We start from the raw sequence: 23,034 nt of genomic DNA on the forward strand, positions 1-23,034 counted from the left end.
ATTTTTAGGACCACATTAACATAAAGAAGAGGAAAATCACCCGTGACAGACAAATGTGATAAAACTCAACACCCGTACTCGACAGAAGGTCCTCGGAAACTACTAATAAAATGGAACTTCCCCAACCTGATAAAGAGTATCTACACCTAACCCAGAGCAAACATAATATCTGGTGAATTATTGAAAACTTCCTCCACGAGATCAGAAACAAGAGAAGGATGACCACTGTTACAATTTCTATCCAACCATGAACTAGAGACACACCCAGCGTATTAAGGCAAGGAAGAAACACGGGTATAAAGATTAGAAAGAAACAAAACTGTCATTATTTGCTGGCATGCATTTTCCTTTTTATATGGGACTTCCAAATGCCCATTTTCCACACAGATTTAATTTTTGAAACTTGTAGTGTTTCCCGTAATTGTCGTGACGATGGCCTGGGCTGTTGGTTTGTTGGAATTTATTTGCTCTGAGAAGTGTCTCCTCCCAGCAGTGAGCAGGGCCACCTGGGGCCCTCATCCACTCCACGAGGGACAACGTCGGTGCAACTGGGTCTCCTCCACGACACGTCAGGCCATTCCGTCCCCAGGAGCCCTACTGGACCTCCTGAGCCCCTCATCTGCCCACCCATGCTCGACCACAGTGCACGCCCCCCTACCTGGCTACGAGGGTCCTGCCTGTTCTGGGTACCATTCAACTTCTCTGGGGTCATTTGGCTCAATCCTCCTTGCTTACAGAGATAGAGATAAACACAACCTGTTTATAAAGAGACATACATTAACAGAAAAGACGAAATTCCTATGAACAGTCTCCCACTTGTAAAGATAACTGATGAAGTAATAAACACACAAAAGCATAAGCTCCCTGAAGACAGTGACTTGGGCCCCCTGCCGTCTCCCGCCCCTCTGAACCTCGTGCTCCCCTTCTCTCCTCACTGCAAAGCCATCTCAACCAGGACCACAGCTTCACACGACAGTCAGACGCTGACAACTTCCAGACTCCAAACCCATTACGGGCAGACCTTGGAAGCAGGTTCAGGTCCAAACAACACAATAAAGCAAGTCACGTGAATTTCTGGCTTCCCAGCGCATATAAAAGTTATGTTTATGCTATACTGTAGTCTATTAGGTGTGCAGTGGCATTATGTCTGAAAAAAACCACTGTGCATGCCTTAAGGCAAACCTTCAATCGGTGAGAAACACAGTATCCACACAGTGCGATGAAAAGAGGGCGACCACCCACTCAGCACCTCCTCTGGGGAATAATGAGCATCTCGAACTTGCCATGGCCAATGAAAAATTCTTGATCTTTCCTGGAAACCTGTACCTCTGCGCCTTCCCAAAGTCTGCCGGTTCCAACTCCAGAGTTCTAGTTCCTGAGGCCAGAAACCTAGAAATCAGCTTCCTTTTCTCACTTCCCAATACAAAAGTTCAATAGCCTCTGTCGGGTCTATCCACGACCTGAGCACTGTCCAAAACGCCTACAAGGACCACGCTGGTCCCAGCTGACATACCTCCCAGTCCGTATGCCGTTACCAGCCTCCTAGCTAATCTCCCTGCTTCTGCCTGCGCCCCTACTCAATCCATCCTTTAATCAGAAACCAGAACGTTCCCACTACCAAGTGCATCTCACAAATCATTCTTATTCCCCGTATCCTGCACAGGACAAGCCAGAGCCCTCACACCAGCCCGGGGGGCCTCCACCACCTCTTACTGCTTGTCCCAGCCCGCCCTCCCTCCCTCCCCCTCCACGCTCCAGCCACAGTGGCCTCCTGCCTGTGTCTCTGGTGTCCCAGACACGTGGAGCTGCGCCACTGCCTCAGTTCTCCTCCCCGTGTGGCCACCTCCCCCAGCACACCCACCCCCTCCCCTCGCCCCTGCAGCCTCTGCTCACCCATCAGCTTCTGGGTGAGGCCTTCCTGGACCACGACCGGACTTCAAATCCAACTCCCCCAGCCCACAACAGCTGGCCCTGCCCTCCTCTGGGAATTTAATTTTCTCCACAGCACTTGCCACCGTCACTTAACGAATTCTTTGCTTCACCTTCTGTTTATTTTCTGTTTCCTCCCACTCGGACGTAAGTGCCTGGGAGGTCGGGGATTCTTCTCCGGGTCACGCGCTGCTTTGTTCCCAGGGCCTAGGACAGGTCTGGCACCTAGTACACACTCATAATACCTAGTACCACTCATAACACCTAGTACACACACATAAATATTTAGTGGAATAAATAACTGAACTAATGAACAAATGGAGTAAATGTATGAAAGAACAAGATGAAAGCGCCTGATGCCCGAAGAACCTGAAATGAGCAGAGGCGGCTGCTCAGGTCATCCGAGGGCACCTTGCCCATCAGGTCACAGCTGCATACCAAGTGCACTGCCGCTCATATTAAAAAATGCAATGCCTTTTTTTCTTACGTAAGTTCATTTTAAAAGGAAACTTTGTATCAGTAATGCAAGTGAAAAGCCATTACCACGCAACCACAGTAGGAAGCATAAGAAAAACCGCCGAAGGAAAGCCACGTCCCTAAACCCCACTGCACATGGGCGACTGCACAATCTCTGAACCCACTGCCCGCTGCTTCCTTGTTTAAAAGTGAGGTCACAGAATGCTACAGAGGCGTTAAAGACACATTATCAGTAAATCACTACTCTGGTGTAATCAGAAAAGTTTACAAGTTAAAAGGGCAATATATTTATCTGTTTCACAATTCTCTGTGCACCACCTCCAAACCCCCAGGGCCCCGTATATGGACTCACGGACACCACCAGTGAGACCACGGGCGCTCGCAGGGCTGCGATGAGGGAGGGGACTCTGCAGGGGCCAGGGCACCCACCCTGCAGGACCGAATTCATCAGAGGTCACGGAAGGGCTACAGGCATGGGACAGACTCTGCCGCTTTGGCATTTCAGCTCAGGCACTTCTGCACTGCAGAGGAGGGCTGCAGGGAGAGACCCGACGCGGAGGAGGCCAGACAGGAAGCTGCAGGACAAATTTAAGTAGGACGGTGGAGGCCGGCACAGGTAGCGGCCCTGATGACAGGACACAGCCGCCTGTAAGACAGCCTCATCAAGGCCGGGTGGGTCATTACATGTAGGGTGGGGACAGCGACGGGGTGGGTCTCTCGGCCTCGGCAGGAGCGGCATCGAGGCACCAGCTGCCGAGAGGAGCCAGCTCGGCCTCTGGCCTGCCAGCTCCCCTCAAAAAGAGAAAGAGACACCACGCATGCACTCAACATCCCCGCAAACATGAGGAAGAAAGAAATGTGCCAAAATACTAACTGTAGGTCCCTCCGAGTGACACCTTTACAGTTTTACGTACTTCCCCGAATGTCTACATTTAATAACACCATTTCCAAGGCCATCAAAAGAACTTACGTAAAAGAAAAGGCCAAGTATCTCAGGTAAGAAAGAGAGCAACGGGGTACCCCTGGACATTCGATCGGCGCAGCTGCAAACAATGTGTTAAGCATCAAATCAGAGAATCACAGTCATGCAAAAATATCTAACCCAGATTTCAACTCACCTAAGTATCGACTGCTCAGCTTGAAGTTCTGACCTAAGTACAATCATTTCACACCTTTGCCGATAACCAAACACAACCACCACTGACGCGGAAACGGGTCACGTTCTCACTACCCCACTGACGCCACGATTCTCAGAGGAGGTGCTCACTCACCGGCCAGGTCCCAAGGCAGAACTTACAATATTCTCTAAGTTCACCATTCACCATGCTGAAAACAGGTAATTCACTAAAAAGCTACGGAAATTGGAAAGAGACCAACAAGCAGTCGGCCCCGCCCAGCTCCCGCCTCACTCCTGCCCCTCCCCCTCCCGAGGGCTCCCGTCCAACCGAGCGCCTTCTGCAGAAACACACACCTTCCCTCCTTATGGAGGATGTACCGTGAAGAGGAAGGCGACGCCAGAGTGAAATCTGACATGAAAGGACGTAGAGGAAAGCTGAGGAAGAGAGAAGGTTCTGATGTCAAGACAACACGCTGACCCGGAAGGCTGCCCGCGGCACACACGGCCCAGAGGGGCAGCGCCCTGCACGCAGCCCTGCCGCGTCAATACACTGATGAAGGGGGAAAGGAGAATTACTGCAGTGAAAACGGAGCTCTCTCACTAAAACAAACAAACAGAAAGCATTCTTCAGAGAAGTGACTTTGTGCCAGTCGTCTGAGACCCGGCACTCGAGGGCCTCACCTCCTTGAACTCGTGAAAGACCCGGTCGCTCTGGTGAGAGCCGATGGTGACCTCTGGGAGGTAGACAGGAATGGTTGTGTAATTCAGCACCTCCAACTTGTTCTGAACCCTAGAAGGTAAGGCAGATATAGTCACACTAAACATCAAAGTAAATATAACAAAATAAGCTATCAGGCTGGTTCTTTAAAACATCCATGTTGAGAAATTCATCCACGCGCTCCCAAGCAGGCATCTCAGAAGCCAAACTCCCCCCCAGAGACCGTCCGGGCTGCGGCGGCTGCTCTTCTGAAACCACCTCCGCAGCCGGAGACGGGGTCTTTCAAGAGTCTCATGGCCACAGGTGACTCCCTTTGGGGGCAGACACAGTTTTGAAAAATAAAAAAGGAGCCGCAGTGTGTTTTAAACATAGGACTACCAGGAATACAGAGCTAACACAAACACCACATGTCACAGTGCCGCGCGTGGTCTGCTCTCATGAACAATGTGCACATTTAATGACTCTTGGGGGAAAGAGAGACAAGCAACTCTCCTGCATCTCCCCCCGCCCCCCCCCACCGCCCCGCGCGATGCCCACGCCGCCTGGGGGACCGATTCCAGGGCGGAGGCTGACGAGGCCTTAGTGGAACTGCAGGGCGGGGCTGGGGAGAACTGCACCGCAGGACGGCCTGCTGCATCCCTGCTTATAAACGTCTCCTCCCCTGCTTTTCTCGGCACCGAGAAACACACATGAGAGGACACACTCCTTGCCTGACCATTTTATTTTGAATGCTAAAATATTTATACTTTGTTATAACTTGCTTATTTTAAATTAAATTTAGTCTGAATATAACCACTATACTTGAAGATAAAAAGCATTTTGAGTGCTTTTAGGAAAAAATGTTAAAATAAAGTTTCCTTTCTTAAGGGCTCAAAACAAAGAAAATGATTCTTTTAAATGGCCCCTTTCCCATTAATGACTTAGTTTCTGTCTGTAATGGCCCAAACGGAAGCTCTTTTAAATGGATCTGGCTCTCAGACGCTTTGTGAGGACAAGCCCAGCCTGTCCCCTGCACCCTGGGCAGACTCAGCCGCAGTCAGAACCGCCTGGTCCCAGCCCAAGCCCAGGTGACGCTCGGCCCCTCTCCCATAGAGGACCACAGAGCACTGAGAACCTGTGACAGGCTGAATGTGACTGAACAGGAGGCACAGGCACATCCCAGGGTCACCGTAAACACTGTGTCTGTGTCACTCATATGACAACTAGTAATCCAATAACCTAACATCACTCCAAGCAAACACTGCTGCGACATCTTGCATATGGCTATAACGTACACGCTCAAACATGAGAAGTGTTTCTCAGTTTTAACCGTAAGTTGGTTATAGAATACCTTTCATCAGCATGTATCAATAAAGTACATATTTATTTTTAACACAAATAGAATTATTCTATACTTATTACAGCAAGGATAACTTTTAAAGTGATCTCACCATAAACAATTTCAACTAAAAATGAAGTTTATATTTTTAAATGTTAATAAATATCAAAGTGGGGTATGATTTGATTTTCTCTGTGGTTTGAAAAACCTAACACAACCCTGAAGAACTGCAAAGTACAGACTGGCCTAGGGGCTTGTGTGGAATACACAGAGCAACGGCGCCATCTATGCATAAGTTGGCAGAATTACAGTTTACACACAACCCCCCCCCCCCTTTCAAAATGGGTGTATCTTTGAACAAATATCTTCAAACTGCCTTTGGAGATTAAAAAAATAATCTACAGTGACTGTTCTCCCACTTACTCAAACTTGGATAAACTGCTCCTTCACTTTCTGACTACCAGCTTAAACGATGACCAAGAAGAGCCCGTGTGTCCTGTCTCCAGTAAACCCGAAATCTCAGCCTCCAAAAACTACAGACACATTCTAGATTGAAGATAAGCGAGGAACGAAGACAACAGGAAGCCTTTTATGACTCAGGAGCAAAAAGCAGTGAAAGGAAAAATTCTGTTCACAGAGCACTTAGTTTAATTAAGGAGATTCAAAACCTGAGCACACGCTCTTCACATCACAGGCCAAAGTGCCCCCCACCCCCCGTAAGAAGACAGAGCATCCTACAGTGTGGTTCACAAAACGAGGTGCTCTGCCACATAATTCCAAAACAGAAGAGTGAGGCCAAGAAGAGGAAGAAAACAAAAATAGTAAACTATGACTTATGACTCAAAGTGTTTCCCAATTAACAGAATGCTTATACTTTCTCCTAAAACATGTCCAAAGCATATTCTTTAGTTTCTCCTGAATTGCAAAGTTCTGCTTGAAACCCTATACTTCTGATACCAAACTCATACCCTGCAGTTTTTGTCGCACTGGAATTTCCTGTTAGAAAGCCATCCTCCAGGAGTCTTAGAAACACAAGTCGCAGTGATGAAGCAGCAAGGGCGAGAGGGGAGCCCAGGCTCTGGAGGGCGGGAGGAAGGTGGGCACAGTGGAGGCCTCACTGGTAACAAGTCTCCAGCACGAGGATGAAACCACCAGGGCGGCGCCGGTCGGTTATGGATTACGGATACGAACACAAAATGCTATCAAGGTTGGGAAATAAGCACTCACACGCACATAATTATACCCCACACACGTTCGGAGATGGTACAAAAATGTCCTAAACCAATAATTTGGTCAGGTTCTAGACAAAATGAGTACAACTGGTAAATGGCAGGTTTACCATAATTATCTTAGAAAATGGCCATAATTTTCACTTGAGTCTCCCAAATTACGAAATGGTACTTAAATGAAAGTAAACACAATTACCATTGTAAACCGTTATGCAATATCCTTGGGAGGCAGAGGAGCAAAAAACTGCGAGAAGGAAGAACAATACCATTTATTTCAAAAATAATTAAACCAATTGAATGCTGTAATCTGTAAACTGTGAGGGAATGACAGGCTCCCTCTCCATGCTCTGATATCAACATAACCGAATAACTAATAAGACTATGATCTTAAGACACGAACTTTGGACATGGTCTTGCATCTAACTGATACACATTCCAGAGTACCTTTAGGAATTACACTGTGCTTACCACCCGGGGAAGGAGTGGAAAAGGCATCCCACAGCCCACTGGGCTGCTGAGCCCAGTCTCAGCAAGATGTCAGGGTGCCAGGACAGTCACCTTTTTGTATGTTTTTCACGTACTCTGCCCTGCAGTAGCTAATGCTAATGCTAATGCTAACAAGAATCACATATAAATCCACATAAAACGACAGCCGGAAAAGTTAAGAGAAGGGTTCAAGTAGAAAAGAAGGTGCACAGAGCGAGGCTTAGGAGAATGCTCAGATCTTTGGGTAATTACTGGGCAGAGGGGGAGGTAATGGATTCAGGATACCGTATCCTGATGGAAGAGGTAGAACCAGATGATTAGGACTCTGAATTAATTCTAGGAAATGAAACTTGGATTTATGCCTAAACCAAGATATGCCACTGAAGGATTCTGAGTAAAGAAAGAACAGGGTCACTGTGATATTTTATGAAAATTAACCTGGCGGGCGTACGCACAGGGGATGGGTGGGATGAAGAAATAACTAACCAAGGAACGGAGATCAAACCCCAAAGAAGAGTCACCGGAGACCAGCACCACCCTGAGGGCGGGACCCAGGGGAAGGTGAGGGGTCTGTAGGGAAAAGGAGGGTTCAAGCAGATGACCCCAGGGGAGGAAGCAACGACCCCACCCGGCCTCCAGGCTGAGATAGGAGGGAGGGCACAACGGAGACCGCAGGAGGGCGCGGCGAGCTGAGGGCGCCAGGACCTCGGCGGGGCAGTGCTCTTGGAGGCCCAGTCCCCCACCTGCAAGAGGACGGGAACCTCCACCAGGCAGAGTGCTGTGGGCTCAGGAAACGTTTCCCAGACGCCTCCCAGACACGGTGTCGACGCTGACTGTGGGCCTGGGATCAAGCTGGCCCCTCGAGCTCTCAGCAGAGGGAGAACGCCACGCAGCAGCTCAGGCAGACCTCATCTCACGTGCTCTGCTCTACCGCACTGTGCAGATGCTGCGTCTCTTACAAGTTGGAGGTTCGTGGCAACCCTGCGCCGTCAGATGGTGGTTACGATTTTTCAGCAATGAAGTATTTTTTAATTAAGGTATGTATGTTTTTCTAGACATAATGCTACTGCACACCTAACAGACTACGGTTTGGTGTAAACGTAACTTTTATATGCGCTGGGAAACCAAACAGTTCACGTGACTTGCTTTACTGTGAGACTTGCTTTACTGTGGTGGTCTGGAACCAACCTGCATTATCTCTCGTCTGCCTGTAAAGATTACTTTTTTTAAACAAGGTTCAGAACGAAATAGTACATAATATCATTTAGGTAAATTTACAAACACATATACATATGTAAGTATCTGACAAAAAACAAAGTCAACCACTAAGCTTTAAAAAACAAAGAGGGACTCCAGGTTCAGCTCCAACAAGGAAATAGCCTGGAAACCACCTCTCTAGTCCTTTACAACAAAGGAAGCTGAGAAAAATGAAAATCAATTGCTTGTCCTGGAATAACAGTAGCAACAACATATGGGTGATTAGAGCACACAGAGTGGAATGAACGACAGCGACGCCATAAGGGATGGAGGGAGGAAACTGCCCCAGCCGTGAAGTGGTATCGCCACCTGAAAGCAGGCAGACGTGAACTGGAAACCACAACAACGATAACAAATTTTTACAGAGTACAACAGATGTGCTAAGAGAAAAGATAAAATGGAATCATACAGAATACCCAATTAAAACCAGAAAAGGTAGAAAAAAGGGGCAGGGGAAGGAAACAAAGAACAAATGCAACAAATAGAAAATGATGACAAACATGGCAGAAATTAATCCAAATATATCAATAGCCACTTTAAATGTGAACTATCCAAATATACTAATTAAAGCTGGAGACTGACAGAGTCGATTCAAAAAACATAAGGCCAACTATATGCCGTCTATAAGAAACCCACCTGAAATCAATCCAAAGAGCGGGGCTAAGAGTAAAGGGCTGGAAAAAGATACACCATTGCCAGATTAAGTGAAAGCTGGAACAGATGCATTAATTTCAGACAAAGCAGACTTCAGAACAAGAAAGGATCAGGAATCCTTTACACAGGGGCACTGTGTAAGAGTAAAGAGCTCAGTCGTCCAAGAAGAGACTTAACATCCTAAACACGCCCGCAACTTACAGAGCACCAAAATAAACGAGGCAAAAACGAATAAAACTCAAAGGAGAAACAGACAAATCTGCCATTGCAGTTAAAGATTTCAACACTCTCCTTCAGGATCGGGCAGATCCAGCAAACAGAAAAGCAGTAAGGACATGGATGACCTGAACATCACCACCAATCAGCTCAGTCTCACTGACATTTGTAGAACACGCCATTTGACGACAGCAGAATACACACTCTTCTCACGCTCAGTCAGAACATTATTCAAGACAGAAAACACTGCTGACCACATGAAACGTCTTAACAAGGGTAAAAGGGCAGAAATCATACAAAGTACGTTCTAGGACCACAGCGGAATTAGACTAGAGGGAAATTTATAGCATCGAGTGCATACATTAGAAAAGAAGAAAGATCCAATCACCTAAGCTTCTACCTTAGGAAACTAGAGAAAGAAGAGCAATTGAAGCCCAAAGGAAACAGGTTAAAAAAATAGCAATAAAAATTGGAGTAGATGTCAATGAAACTGAAAATAAGAAAACAACAGAGAAAATCAATAAAACAAAGAGCTGGTGCTTTAAAAAGATCAATAAACATGAAGAAAAAATTCACAAAGGACAAATAAATAGCCAATAAAAATACACCTGTTTGAAGTTCAGTGTTTATGAAATGCAAAAATAAAGCAAATGCTTTTCTTTGATATCAAAATCACAAGTTTTTGTTTGCTTCTTATTTTAACTATTCTGGCTTAATAAGGGCTTTCAGAAGACCGGTCCAAGTGTGCAAGCTGGTACACATCTTCTGGAGAAAAATTTCAAAATGTGTTCATATAATCTGACCCGGTAACTCCACTTTTATACCTTAAGAAAGTAACCTGAAATGGAACAAAAATAAATACACTATGCTCATTACCGTTACTACGATTATGAAGAAATGGAAATAACCCAAAAGACTGATATTAAAGAAGCGGCAAATGGATTATGCCTGTATCTCAGAGGTCAACAACGTTTTCTGTAAAGGGCCAGATAGTAAATATTTCAGCCTGAGAGAGCTACGTACGGCTTCATATGTGCACTTTTTCCTTCAGTCTTTTAAAAATGTAAGGACCATTCTTAGCAGCTGAGGCCTGGGTGGGCCCACAGACCATGGTTTGCCAACCCCTGACCGGCATCAGTCAATGGATTTATGCAGTGTGAGCAGCCATTAAAAACTCGAGTTTTAAACGTCTAACAAGATAGGGACATGCTCACATTAGAAGTTACAATACAAAGACATAATGCAAGGTAATTTTATTTAGAAATATATGAACACACCGACACTTTACAAAAGACTGGAAGAGCCTGCATTAAACTCTGACGCTGGCTCCTGTGGTGGCAGAACTGTAGGTGATCTGGCTCCGTCTTGGACTTCTGTTTCCTGACTTTCTTCTACGTGTGGGTGTGACTCTGACCTCTGACCCTCCCGATCCCCGTCTTTTTTCAGTGCCCCTCCCCAGGTTAAATTCTTCATCATCACACTCTCTCAGCTCTCCCGCTCACTCACATCCACCGGCAAAGCCTGACCCTGTTCGCATGCAGAGCTCTGCCTCACCCCTACGGTACCTCCATGACCATGCACCCCCGTCCGCGGCAGCCGCCCACAGCTCCTTCCCCGTCCGGTCCTCTCCATGGGCCTGGGCGGCATTCTGGACCTTCTCCTCCCTCCTCAAACTGCAACACGGCCCCTCCCGCCCTCAAGGCCTCTCAGGGCTGATGACCCCTCTCTCATTTCACTGTGAAGACAGAAGCCAGCTGAAGAGAAGCTCCAGGCACGCCTGGCACAGACCCACTTCCCTAAGCCCCGCCCTGTACCCGCCTGCCCAGCGCCAGCGTGGGAAGCAGGAACTGCCCATCAGTGCACCAGCCCACGCCCTCCTCCAGGGCCTCTCCTGTCCTCTCAGCATCCTTACCCCCAGCCCAGCCACAGGACCTCTCTCATTGGTACAAAACATGCGATTTCTTCCACCTAAAACACACAACAGGGCTCCCCTGGTGGCGCAGTGGCTGAGAGTCCGCCTGCAGGGGACACGGGTTCGTGCCCCTGTCCGGGAACTTCCCACATGCTGCAGGGCAGCTGGGCCTGTGAGCCATGGCCGCTGAGCCTGCGCGTCCAGGGCCTGTGCTCCACGACGGGAGAGGCCACAGCAGTGAGATGCCCGCGTACCGCAAAAAAACAAAAAACAAAAAACACACAACAAAAACAGTGAAAAATGAATAAAATTTTAAGTCTTAGTTTTAACAACTAAATCAACAGGTTCAAAAGGAAAACTTATTCACTTTCAAGCACAGGATGTGGAAAACTAACAGCAGGTCCATTTTCCATACACGCTCATATTAGGGTGCGTCCAAGTGGAAAGAAACAAGTGCGTTCGCTATTGAGAGAGACTGACCTAGCAAAGGGCTCTGCACCGCGGAAGGCCAGCAGACCAGCTCCGCGGCGCTCACCCGATGGGCTGACGGCAGAGCGGTCACCCAGGCAGAAGGCCATGCGAGGGTCACACAGACGTGTGTTCCCCAACACTGACCGAGCCCCGCCACCGCCTGAGCCCGGGTGCCAGCAGCGCAGGCCGATGCGAGCCTCCGCCAGGCCCCCGCCCCGGGGCACTACGGGGGTCGGCTCCCTGGATCCCTCCAGCACAGGGGCAGTCACCTACGCTCACAGGAAAGTGACGTTTCCTGGGTCGGAGCTGTCTTCTCTGCCTGGAACACTTCTGCAGAAGCACAGCTCGTATGCCTACAGAACTTGCCCATTGCTGCGAGCACAGCAGGCCTGCACCGCCGTCTCCCTGGGCTGGAGTACCAAGCCCCACGCACCAGGGACAGCGTGACCACGGTGAGCACCTGCCTCCTCGCTGGGAGGCTGGGACCCAAGGAGGTACTAAAGCAGAGGGCGCTGTGTGACCAGCACCCAGCACAAGTTCTGCGCACTGAGTGTCTAATGGGCTTTCTGGGCAAAATACTGCCCACGTGTCACTGCATCTTTCATGAACAAAGTAGCCCACTCAGCATGTCCCCTTCTGCCGTGGCCTCCCCCACCTCCACGTTCACCATGGCCTCCCCGCCCCTCCTCTCCCGGCTCCAGCCCCAGCGGCTCCTGTCTCAGGACCTCTCCACCCACCGGCATCCCTGCCCCTCGCTAACCCCAGACACTGCGGGGCCCAGTCCTCGCACACTCGGCTCTCCTCAGAAGAGAGGCCTTCAAGCCTTCCCCAGAGCGCCCTCTGTCACTCACCCCAGCCACTGGCTGCCCCATTACTCAGGGTTACCTTTCTCCCCGGCCTTTAGCACCCGTATGGCTCTACTGTTTCAGTGACAGCAGGACTTTTATTTGACACTATATTCCCTAAATCTGGAACACTGCCTGGCACAGGGCGCAAGCAAAATACTTGGTGAGTTAATAATGGCTGTCTATCAATTCACCGCCAGGTCAGAGACAGCAAGAGCCTGTGTGGAAGGGAACAGGAAGTACGCCTCATATCTGGCAACCTGCAACACAGTTACTCCAAAATTCTGTAAGTTCCCACAGCGGGCAACGCGCCATACTGGAAGCCAGCCCTGCCCCCCCCCGGCACCGCCCAGCTCCGGCAGACTCACCGCATCCTCAGACTGTGGAAAGTGCGGTCGTCCTGGTCCAGCCACGGGCCTTTCTCGTACTTCAGATACTCAATATCCTCGATCACCTGGACAGAGGAATTTAATGAGACAACATTCAGTGCACGACAAGCCACAAATACCTGGCGGGAGAATCGCACCGTGAAAGTCAAAACGAAAGGAAGGTGGGCAGACAGCCTTCTGTGAGGCGGGGGCCGAGTGACGACGCCCAGTGTGGGCACCTGGCCCAGCTGACACCGGGGTGCTGTGGAAACTCCCTGGCAGGCTGGGAGAAAAGGAGCAGGTGCAGGAAGAATCCAGACGAGGGAGGAAAATCAGCATTCCTCAGACTCCTTATTTCCTCCCATGTAACCTTCCTCCAGAAGGCAGGATTCAGCCACTCGAAACAACAGGCCAAGAAAATAAATACATGTCCTAGAGAGCGCAAATAATCCAAGTTCCTCAGCCCCAAAGCCTGCGGTCCGTACAGCCTGACCTCCCAGAGGGCGGCCTTTCCAGACGCATTCTCCCCCAAAACACACCGAACCTGGGCACCTCTCTTTAGCTTTCAAGAATTGGAGCACATTCAGTTATGAACACAAATAATAACCCAGTCTCAGAGAAAATGTATTACTCTTCTGCTCAGGCACATGCCACAGAAACAGTCTGTCAAAGGAACAAAAATTACCCAAAGACAAACAAAAACCAACATCACAGAAAAAGAAGGCTGGAAGGAAATGAAATGCAACTTAACGGGTCCAAGTAGAAAGAGCCAGGCCGAAAAGAACTGCCAGGGCTGGGCCCAGAGCCGGACTTGACTGCAGGTCTCCCGTCCTGGAGGAGAGAGGCCTATTCCCTCCAACTCTCTCCTCCCCTCTCCCCACGCCAGGAGGCAGCTGAGGGCTGTGCTATCATTAAAGCAGCCAACTGCTTTGCAAAGCTTTCTGTCTGCTGTCACCACCTACACCCCAACCCCAGATCATAAAACCTGTACTTTCTTCTAGATTTTTTACACCTTTTGTTGTGTGTTTTTAGTAATTTATGCTTAATATATAACACAAAATACGGGCCTTTTTTCTTTAACGTAACAGATGGTCATTTGCCTCAATAGCATTTAAGAAATAATCTATTTTCCTCTATTTTGTTTTTTATCAACCTTTAAGGTACTGACTTTTCCAAGCTAAAGTTACAAACACACATGAGCACACATATGCACCTGTTTCTGCACTCTGTTCTGTTCCATTAAGGTATTTATTAATCCTTGCATTAATACCACAGTGCCTTAATTAACGTAAGTTTGTAATATGTTTTCATACTTGGGCAGGAAAATGTTATTCTTTCTCAAAATTTTTGGTTATTACTAAGTTCTGAAAATTGCAGAGGGTGACTTGATTTCACAAATGCACCTGCGAATCTGGGGAAAGCTGGTGTCTTTACACAGTTGGCGCTGAACATGCTCCACGCGGTCAAAGCCCCGAGTACAACCTGGAGGCGGCCCTCCCCGTGCGTGGACGGTACCCTGCACATCCGCGCTGCCGTGTAGCGCCAGGAGGTTTACTACTGGAAACTGAAGACCGTCCAGTGCTATAGGATTTACTACTGAAAAAATCCACGTATGAGCAGACACACACGGTTCAAACCCGTGTAGTTCAAGGGTCAACAGTCTTAAGTCTTTCCCGTTAACTAATCCAACTTTTAGTTTTACCATCTGTTTAACAAAAATGTTGGTGCAGATAACCTGAGGTTCTTTGCATCTTCACCATTCCATAATTTTAAGATTCTAGAAGCTGAATAATTTAAAAGAAAATCAAAATCTCATGACCAGGGGAATGTGATGGGTTGGCTCAGTACTTGTTTTAGATTATAAAACACAGATGCCTCTAAGACCAGTAGGAGCTGAATTCATTACCTGATTTGTAAAAACCTTATACATGAATTAAATTTAAGAATAATTATAAGTTTTTCAGCCATTTTCTTACCTTTTCTGCATCTTCAGCTTCCCTTGCACTGTACTGTAAAACCTCACAGTTTTCACTGTTAGAGAAAACAAGACGACATTCATGTAAATTTCCCACGTGGACGTTACTGTACAAATGAATACCTGACATCAAGGCTCCCACTCTAAGTATCAACACTCCACATTCTCTGAACTGGCTCACGGGGCACGACCAGCTAAGGAGGGCAAGTCAGAAGCAGGGACATGCTCGAGGCTGGACGGTGACAGCTGCAGGTCTGTTTCCTGACTTCCCCTCTGCATGGGCGTGAGGCCAGCGTCTACAAGGAGCAGGGACACGAGTCATCTCTGCTGCCACGCAAACCATCTCCAGCTGCAGCACTCGCTACAGGAAGGTACAGGGGAGCCCGGGGCCTGAGTGGGACGGACGCACAGAGAGCAGCTAAGTGGTGTTTGGAGGGTGGGTGTCGCGGAGCCAGAGGGGGGATGGGAGGGGCACGTTACTTGAGCTGCTGGAATTTCGGAGACAAATGAAACCCTCAAAATAACCTGTTTCAACCAAACTATGCAACAGGACAGCAGCAACTCGGTTCCCTTAGTCCAGGTCCTTAGTCTGGACACTGAAAAGTCACGCTGGTCCCAAAAAGGGGGACAGTGGAGGGAGCTTCCTGCACGTCTACCCGTTTCCTCACCACATCTACTGCTGTGCGGAGACCTGGCTGCCCAGCCAGGCGAAGACTGAAACCCGCCTCCTAGTCAGTGCGCCCTTGCCCACCACCTCCAGACCAACCCGAGGGACGCTTCAGAGAGGCCCACTGGAGAGCCTGTCTCTGCAGGAGTGTTTGACTCCGCCCCCCCCCCCCCCCCCCCCGCTTCCAGGAGGGTACAGCAGAAGGGCAAGGCTGGACCACCGCTTCCGTGAACACCGCTCCGCATCTTCTCATTCAGGCGTCTTTACACCAGAGCGCCCCCTACTGACGGGAGCCACATCTACACCAGGGTCACTACTCCAAGAACACACGGCCCCCCACGCATATGCCCACATACAGCTCCTCCAATACAAACTACTGGAAGCAGGGCTCCACCCAACCTTCCTGCAAAGCGGTTCCAGGCGGGAAGCCCGGCCCCTGTGCAGTGTCGGGCAGCGGCGCACAGGACGGCCTGTGACACCATCATAAACAGAGTGGAGTTTCCTCCTTTCAGGTGAATAAATGCATCATCTTAAACAGATTCTGTAGTCACAGTGCCGCGCTACATGTCGCGTAAAGAGCAAACAAACATCAACAAAAAACCCTCTTTTTTATTTCTTCTGGTTTGCTCACTGCTTATCAAAGTAGAAGCCAGCGTTCGGGCCTGAGGGGCCCGACTGGTGGTGAGTCTGCAAGGAGAGAGACGGAAACAAGGACAGCAGCGCAGCCTCCCGGAGGGGAAGCCCGACTCGGTGCCCCAACAGGTTCGGCTCCACAGGCAGAGCCAGACCGTTGGCTGCACCTTCCCCTTTCAGGTGGCTGAGGCTGGGGACCAAGAGAGAAAGGAACCAACCCGGGAATCTGGGAAGTCCGTGCGGCAGAAACAGAGGTCCGTTTCACAACGCACAGCAGGTCCAACACTCCTGAGCGACTCTGAACTAACTGAGCCCGTGGCACTTAAAAACATCCAGACCCAGCCCAGCCTGCAAGGACGCCGGAGAAGCCTCTCCCTCCAAGTGCGACCTGACGCTAGGAGAGCGAGCGGCCCTGGCACGAGGGACCAGCAGAGGCCGCAAAGGCCCCGCTGTACACGGCCGGCGCACCGCACGTCCTCAGGGGCACCTCCCGACGAGGGCCCCGCACACCACAACGCAGGAAGCTCACCCCGCCCGCAGGTTCCTCAGAATGAGGTGCAGAGAAAGCTGCTGTTTCAAGCCCGGGAATCAGCTGGAAGGCACAACACCTGCGCCGTTACGGTGACACCACCAAGCTCCCAGACTGACCCCGCGGGGTGACCCAGCCTGCGGCACCCCCGTCCAGCAGAGACCAAGAGCCAGTAAAAACCCATCCTTAGGAACTACCAGTCCATCACCAGCGAGCCACGGCCTCCAAATCGTGCGGCGACCCACAAGGCCCGCGCCCGACCACCGAGGCAGGGATGTGAAAACAGAACTGAACGTCTGACCGTCTGCCCTGACCGGTGAGGATGTGAAGAACCGTCCACTCCACGCTGGGATTCACCAGTCACCAGAGGGCAACGTGCTGGGCTGGGTTCACCAGCGGAGGAGGAGGAGGCTGTCTGGTCTCCAGCACAACGGAAAGTGGCCCCTCGGGAGCGCTGAACCTTGGAGAGGCCACGAGCTGACTCCCAACGCGGCTTAAGGGCGGAGCGCCAAATGGAGCAACGATACTTAGAATCACTGCTAAACGCTTCATGATCAGGGAGCCCTGAGGGTAAGTTCTGGAAAATAACTGCCAGGTACAGGAAGAATCCCACCCCATCTGCAAGTTCAATCTAGCCTGTACTTTCCTGATGTTACAGCTGAACGTCCTATTTGAGAACTTGCTGGGCAGCCTTGTTGGTGGTGATTTTGTAGCCAGAAGATCTCCAAGAGGAACCTTTGGAACTGAAATCCTAGGGTCAACCATCTCTGTTTATTCTCATAGCTCTATATATTCCCCTGGACAAGATTTACAAAACTGACTTTTTTCCTGCACTTCTGGCCTTGAAAATAGAGCAGTACGACCTACAGTCCGCCCTGTTGCTTCTACTGCCTATGAGAGAAAAGCTTATCACAAGCAAGCAGAGATACTATAAGCCTCAATGCTCACAGCTAAAAAAATTACATTCCAATTTAAAATCAAACTTTTCTTCCAAAACTGCTAGACATTACTTTGTTTTTATTCACAATTTTACAGTTACTTTGAAATTTTAAACAACAAGAGCATAATACTTTAAGGTATCAAGAGAGGCTTACGTTTTCTAAAAGTCTGAGAAATACTACTAGAGACCTTCAGTAACAGCATTATTCAAACATCCTAATTTTACTTGGACTTGAGTGACAGTAGGAGATGACCCCTTCCACATGACACACACGCAGACCACAGAATGACCATCTAGAGAGAATGGATGAAACCACGAATCCCTCGGTGCTTTCAATAAAGAAAGAGGGAGGGAGAGAAGAAACCAAATGGAGAAAGGTCTGGTGGTGTTTTCATTTAACCCAGACCCCACTTAAGAACATCTTTCAAAGGTATGTACAGACGTTGCTGACCTTCCACAAATTCTGTGTGGACTCACTGAGCACCTTCGGGCAAGGCTTCCAGGTAATAAACATGACCATTCAGTTGCCACCTAGAGTGAACACATGAGTTCTCTAACCCTAAAACCTGTCACAGAATACAGCTTCAGCTCACTTCTAGCATCAAAATATTCTAAAAACACAACAAAAAAATGTCTTGGCAAAATAAGCAAATCAAAAGTCAACCCCAAACCTACTAACTCAAACTGAAATATCTGCTGTCACTGTTGCTTATGAACGTCACATTAAAACTCCCCAGACGACATCCACTGAAATCAACAAGAGCGCGCCCCTGGGCTGGTGGGGCCTAAGGAACTGCACGTGTGGAGTTCTGTCAGATAAATCCTTGCGACTTCCCTGGTGGCCCAGTGGTTAAGACCTCCTCTATCAATGCAGGGGATGCAGGTCTGACTCCTGGTCAGGGAGCTAAGGTCCCACATGCCTTGAGGCCATAAAACAGAAGCAATACTGTAACAAATTTAATAAAGACTTTAAAAACGGCCCACATCAAAAACATCTAGAAAAATAAAATTAAATAAAATTAAATAAATACATCAATCCACTGTGCCCTGGGCTCACCTCATCTCGGGAAGGAAGGTCCTCTTATAGGCATTCTCGATGCCCTGAAGGTAGGCGGAGGTGATCTTCATCTCATGTGGCTAAGAAAAAGCAGAGAAGTGTGATACGTCTGGACTTTTCTTTTTCCCGTGCTTGTGGAAAATGTGAGACAATCAACGAACAGCTTTCCTAGAACGAGTCACGCTGGGTGCTCTAGGAACTGTGGGGTGATGGGAGGGGCTTCGGTACCAGTTAGAACAGTTCTCATTGCACCGCAGAGAGCACGGAAGCCTGCCCAGGTGAACGTATGGCATGACCTTTCTTTCACAGACTCTAAGAGGTGGACTTAGAACAGGATCAGGAAGAACCCCCTTTATAGTTACAGCCCCGCCTCCCGTTCTGGGCCGTGCCTGAGTGCAGGCGATGCAAGACAACACGCCACACGAGGGGACTGGGAGGGGCACTGGCCCACTCCCCCCCGAGCCGCAGAACCCGCCCCCGTGGCCCACCCCGCTTTTCTACCACTCACCCCCACCTCTCCCGCTTTTTCCATCTCCACTGCCCTTTCATACAACGTTTGCCAATTTCAGAAACATAAAGCTCCAATTATGAGTGGCAAGTTTCCATACTGAAAACTTCTCACGGTTTAGCAACGCTAAAGGCTAAGTTATCTGTCACCCTGTTTGATTTTCTTCATGGCATTTGCCTTTATTTCCCGTACTTCTTATTTATTTCCTTGTTTACTATTAGTCTCCCCGCTAGAATATAAGAACACACATCTATTAATGACATAATGTTTCTTTTTTTTTTTTTTTTTTTTTGCTGTACGCGGGCCTCTCACTGTTGTGGCCTCTCCCGTTGCGGAGCACAGGCTCTGGACGCGCAGGCTCGGCGGCCATGGCTCACGGGCCTAGCCGCTCCGCGGCATGTGGGATCTTCCCAGACCGGGGTACGAACCCGTGTACCCTGCATCGGCAGGCGGACTCTCAACCACTGCGCCACCAGGGAAGCCCCATAATGTTTCTTTGATAAAATGTCTCCTTTACTTAGACACAGTGGTAATTTTAGCTGGTGACAGTATTCATGGAATACTGGAAAAATAAAAATGTTCATAGCTCTAAGTTGTTCCTCAAGATGGTTTCTAAAATATTGCTATCCAGATATCAAAAGTTATCTAGAGAATTCTAAATATATATCTTCATATTTCTCAATAAACATCACTCTAATAAGCAAAAGTGTTCAAAATTATTCCACTGAATGATAAATAAATACTTCTGACTTGCAGTTCCCTCCTTCCGCCACCTGATGGAATATTCTCCAAAGTCTACCTTACACATCACACTTAGGAGGAAACTCACACAGGTGCAGACTGGTAACCAACAGGGAGCCACGGGTGTCACATGTGTTCACCACCAAATGAGCGAGGAGGGGGACCCACAGCCTCTTTCAGTTGCAGCAGACGCCCAGAGCGTCTCTGCCACCCTGGCAAGGACCTGCCATCAGAGAGGCACTCACGGAGCACCCACAAGACTCCCAGCGCTAAGGACGGGCCCTGGGATGACAGATATACAGGCAAGCCTACCTTTTCATCACAATGTCAAAAAGAGCATTTCCTCCCAGGAAAAAATACTCCAGGTAGGAGGGATCTTTCCAAATAAGAACTAGTCAAAAGGGCAAAGACGGGCCTTGTTGACCTGCATCCTGCATCACACCTGCAGAGCCAACTTCAAATCGCAGGGTTTCTAGGCACCTGTCTGTCTCGACGCCCCTAAGAGTTAATGAACGCCTGTGGAGATCACTGCTCTACTGTTTTAGGGTCACTGAGTAGGAAAAAGAGGAAGACAGGCCCAACATATGGGAGTGGTAAACTGAAAGGGTATTAGAAATTATTTTCAACTTGTAGGAAACAACAGGGCATGAAAAGCCCATTAGAAAAACAGAAAGGGAAGTCCTGTCAGGAGATGCACCCATCCTCAGAGTGGCTCAGGTGACCCAGGGTCAGGGGACAGTGGCAGGATGGTACCAGGGACGGAGAGCACTGGAGGAGAGCAGTGAGTGGCCGGGGCCTCCTTCAGTCGCCCATCTCACAAGTGCCCGCTCCCCCGGGGGGACCCATGTGCGTGCCCCCGTCCCTGTGGGGGCCATCAGGAATTCACAGTATCCCACTATAAGTATCGGTGTGAAGCACTGATCTATGTCAAACGTAACGAGGACACATAAAGAGACAGTGGTCTTGGACTTAAAGGCTGAGTTACGTTTCCCTTCTTCTGGATCCGGCTCTGGATCTCGGGAACGGGCACGTCGACGTAGATGACCACGTGAGGGGGCAGGTACTCGCAAATGGTGACCTTCTTCACCTCGTTGTAGTGGTCCACACCTGGCACAAGAGAGGCACCATCTGTCAGCCGATGGTCCACGGACAGCCCTCAGATGCACACTTCTCTTCAAATAAAAGGCCAAAGGTACACGCAGTTCTCAGAGCCACGTGTCGACCTGCGAACCACGTAACAGTCACGGCCGTTACCGCCAGCTGCACGCACGTGAGGCTGGCACACGGCGACCGCAGCACTCACAGCCACCCTGCAGGGCAGGGCTTCTCATCTCTACAGACCAAAAGAGTCAGGCCAGAGAAATCAGGCAACTTATACCAACACTGGGATTTAAGGCCCGGCCTAAGAGCTTTCTAAAGGCCAGACCTGAAGTGCGCCCGGCCACACGGGAGGGTGCAGCACCTTTACCCCCTCCCAGCCTGCTGCCCCTCCAGGTCCTCCTCGCTGCTGGCCCCGTCGGCCCAGTTGGGTCCACTCTTCCTCTCCCACAGAGCTGAGCAGCCGGGCTGGCCAAGAGCGCGCCCGTGTCCAGGTCCGCCCAGCCCAGCAGGCTGCTCCGCTGCCCGCCACGGGCCTCCCTCCCGCGGGGCCCCCTCCAACCCCGACTTGCGCCCAAGGCTCTCCTTTTCCTGGACCTGCCTTCCCCGAACGCATCCTTCAGATAAACAAATTCAAACCTAACCACATGCCTCCCGCTCCTAAAACCCCTCAGGGGCTCCTCAGTACTTTCAGGAGAAACCTAAGCGTCCCGGCCAAGGTGCCCGTCCTGCTAGCGCGGCCCTGCCCGCCCCTCCGCCAGCACCCGGCCCCCTCCAAGCCGCACCAGCGCCTGCTGCCCTCAAAGCCCCTGTAGCGGCACCACCAACGGCTCAGCCAGCCTCACTCCTCAGGGACGCTGCCCACAACACCCCGTCTCCCGACGGGTCAGACACTCTCGACACGCTTCCTCTGCACCGGGGACCACGCTGCGCAGCCAGCAAGTGCGCTCACTGCAACTACGCACCTAGGCTGCCTTCCCAGCCCTCCCCCCAGGATGGCGCGGGCCTTGTCTCACCGAGCCGCACACCCCTCTCACCTAAGGCAGAGCCCGGCACACAGCGCGCACCCCGGAAAGGCCGGCTGGCTGGCCTCGAGGCTGTCGGAGTGCCTGTGTGACTCAGCGCCTGGCTCAGCAGCACGGGCTCTGGCTGCCCTCCGCACAGGCACCAGGACTGCGCAGACAGCAGGACGGGCCCGCAGACCAAGGGCGGCCCCCTCACCGCTCAGCCTTGGCTGGCTTCGGTCTCCCCATTCAGGAACCCACCGCTCGTACTCTGCGCTCCAGATCTAGCCACCTGCTGGATCCAGGCGACCAAGCTCACGGTGAAAATGCCCGCAGGCTGAACGACAACACGGCCTTTCCACAGCCCTGTCCAGCACACGCCTAGCTCCAGACACCCCGGCCCCAACCGGACGGGTTCCCTCACTCCTCATGGCCAGGCTACTTTAGCCAGGAGCCTTTATTCTTGTCACTGGCCACTTGCCAGACTTTCAACAATCCCCCAACCCAGTGCTAGTGTCCCTAAAAGCACTAGACCAGCACGTGCAGGAGAGAAGGAAAGGACAAGAATGCTGCAGTCACAGGGGCCAGCAAAGAGGAGTGAGGGAGGCACGGGAACAGGACCGCTCAGTGAAGCTAGCCACGGGCCACAGAGCCACGTGGCTGTGCCACAAGGTGGCTGGAGAGCCGGGAAGTTTCCTGGGAGGCTGTGTGGAGACTCGGCGTAAGCTGTGCGTTCAGGATCCAGTACACCACCGTGCTTTCACAGGGAGAGACGAATTTAGGAGGGAAAGAGGGTGGAAGGAATTGGTTTTTCCTGTGGAATGGCATTATTCATCTATTTAACGGATGTTCACAGAACGCATACTAACTGCAGGGTGAGTGTAG

At 50.2% G+C, this 23,034-nt stretch overlaps 1 protein-coding gene across 2 annotated transcripts in view; it reads right to left on the reverse strand.

Moving 5' to 3' along the window:
* Window positions 1-23,034, reverse strand: part of NDUFA10 (NADH:ubiquinone oxidoreductase subunit A10) — a 49,009-nt gene that overhangs the window by 20,475 nt on the left and 5,500 nt on the right. The window contains exons 5-10 of one of the 2 annotated variants that reach the window (XR_004482210.2): window positions 21,033-21,154; window positions 18,799-18,878; window positions 14,974-15,028; window positions 12,998-13,083; window positions 4,205-4,313; window positions 659-756 (exon numbers count right to left, since the gene is read on the reverse strand). Coding sequence is in view for 1 of the 2 variants with exons in the window: in XM_004262538.4 (XP_004262586.1) it covers window positions 4,205-4,313; window positions 12,998-13,083; window positions 14,974-15,028; window positions 18,799-18,878; window positions 21,033-21,154 (452 nt within the window). In the remaining variant the exon portion in view is untranslated. The remainder of the gene's footprint in view (window positions 1-658; window positions 757-4,204; window positions 4,314-12,997; window positions 13,084-14,973; window positions 15,029-18,798; window positions 18,879-21,032; window positions 21,155-23,034) is intronic. The other variant, XM_004262538.4, reaches the window with a different exon arrangement.

The sequence above is a fragment of the Orcinus orca genome, chromosome 7, assembly GCF_937001465.1.
Source record: "Orcinus orca chromosome 7, mOrcOrc1.1, whole genome shotgun sequence".
NCBI lineage: Eukaryota > Metazoa > Chordata > Mammalia > Artiodactyla > Delphinidae > Orcinus > Orcinus orca.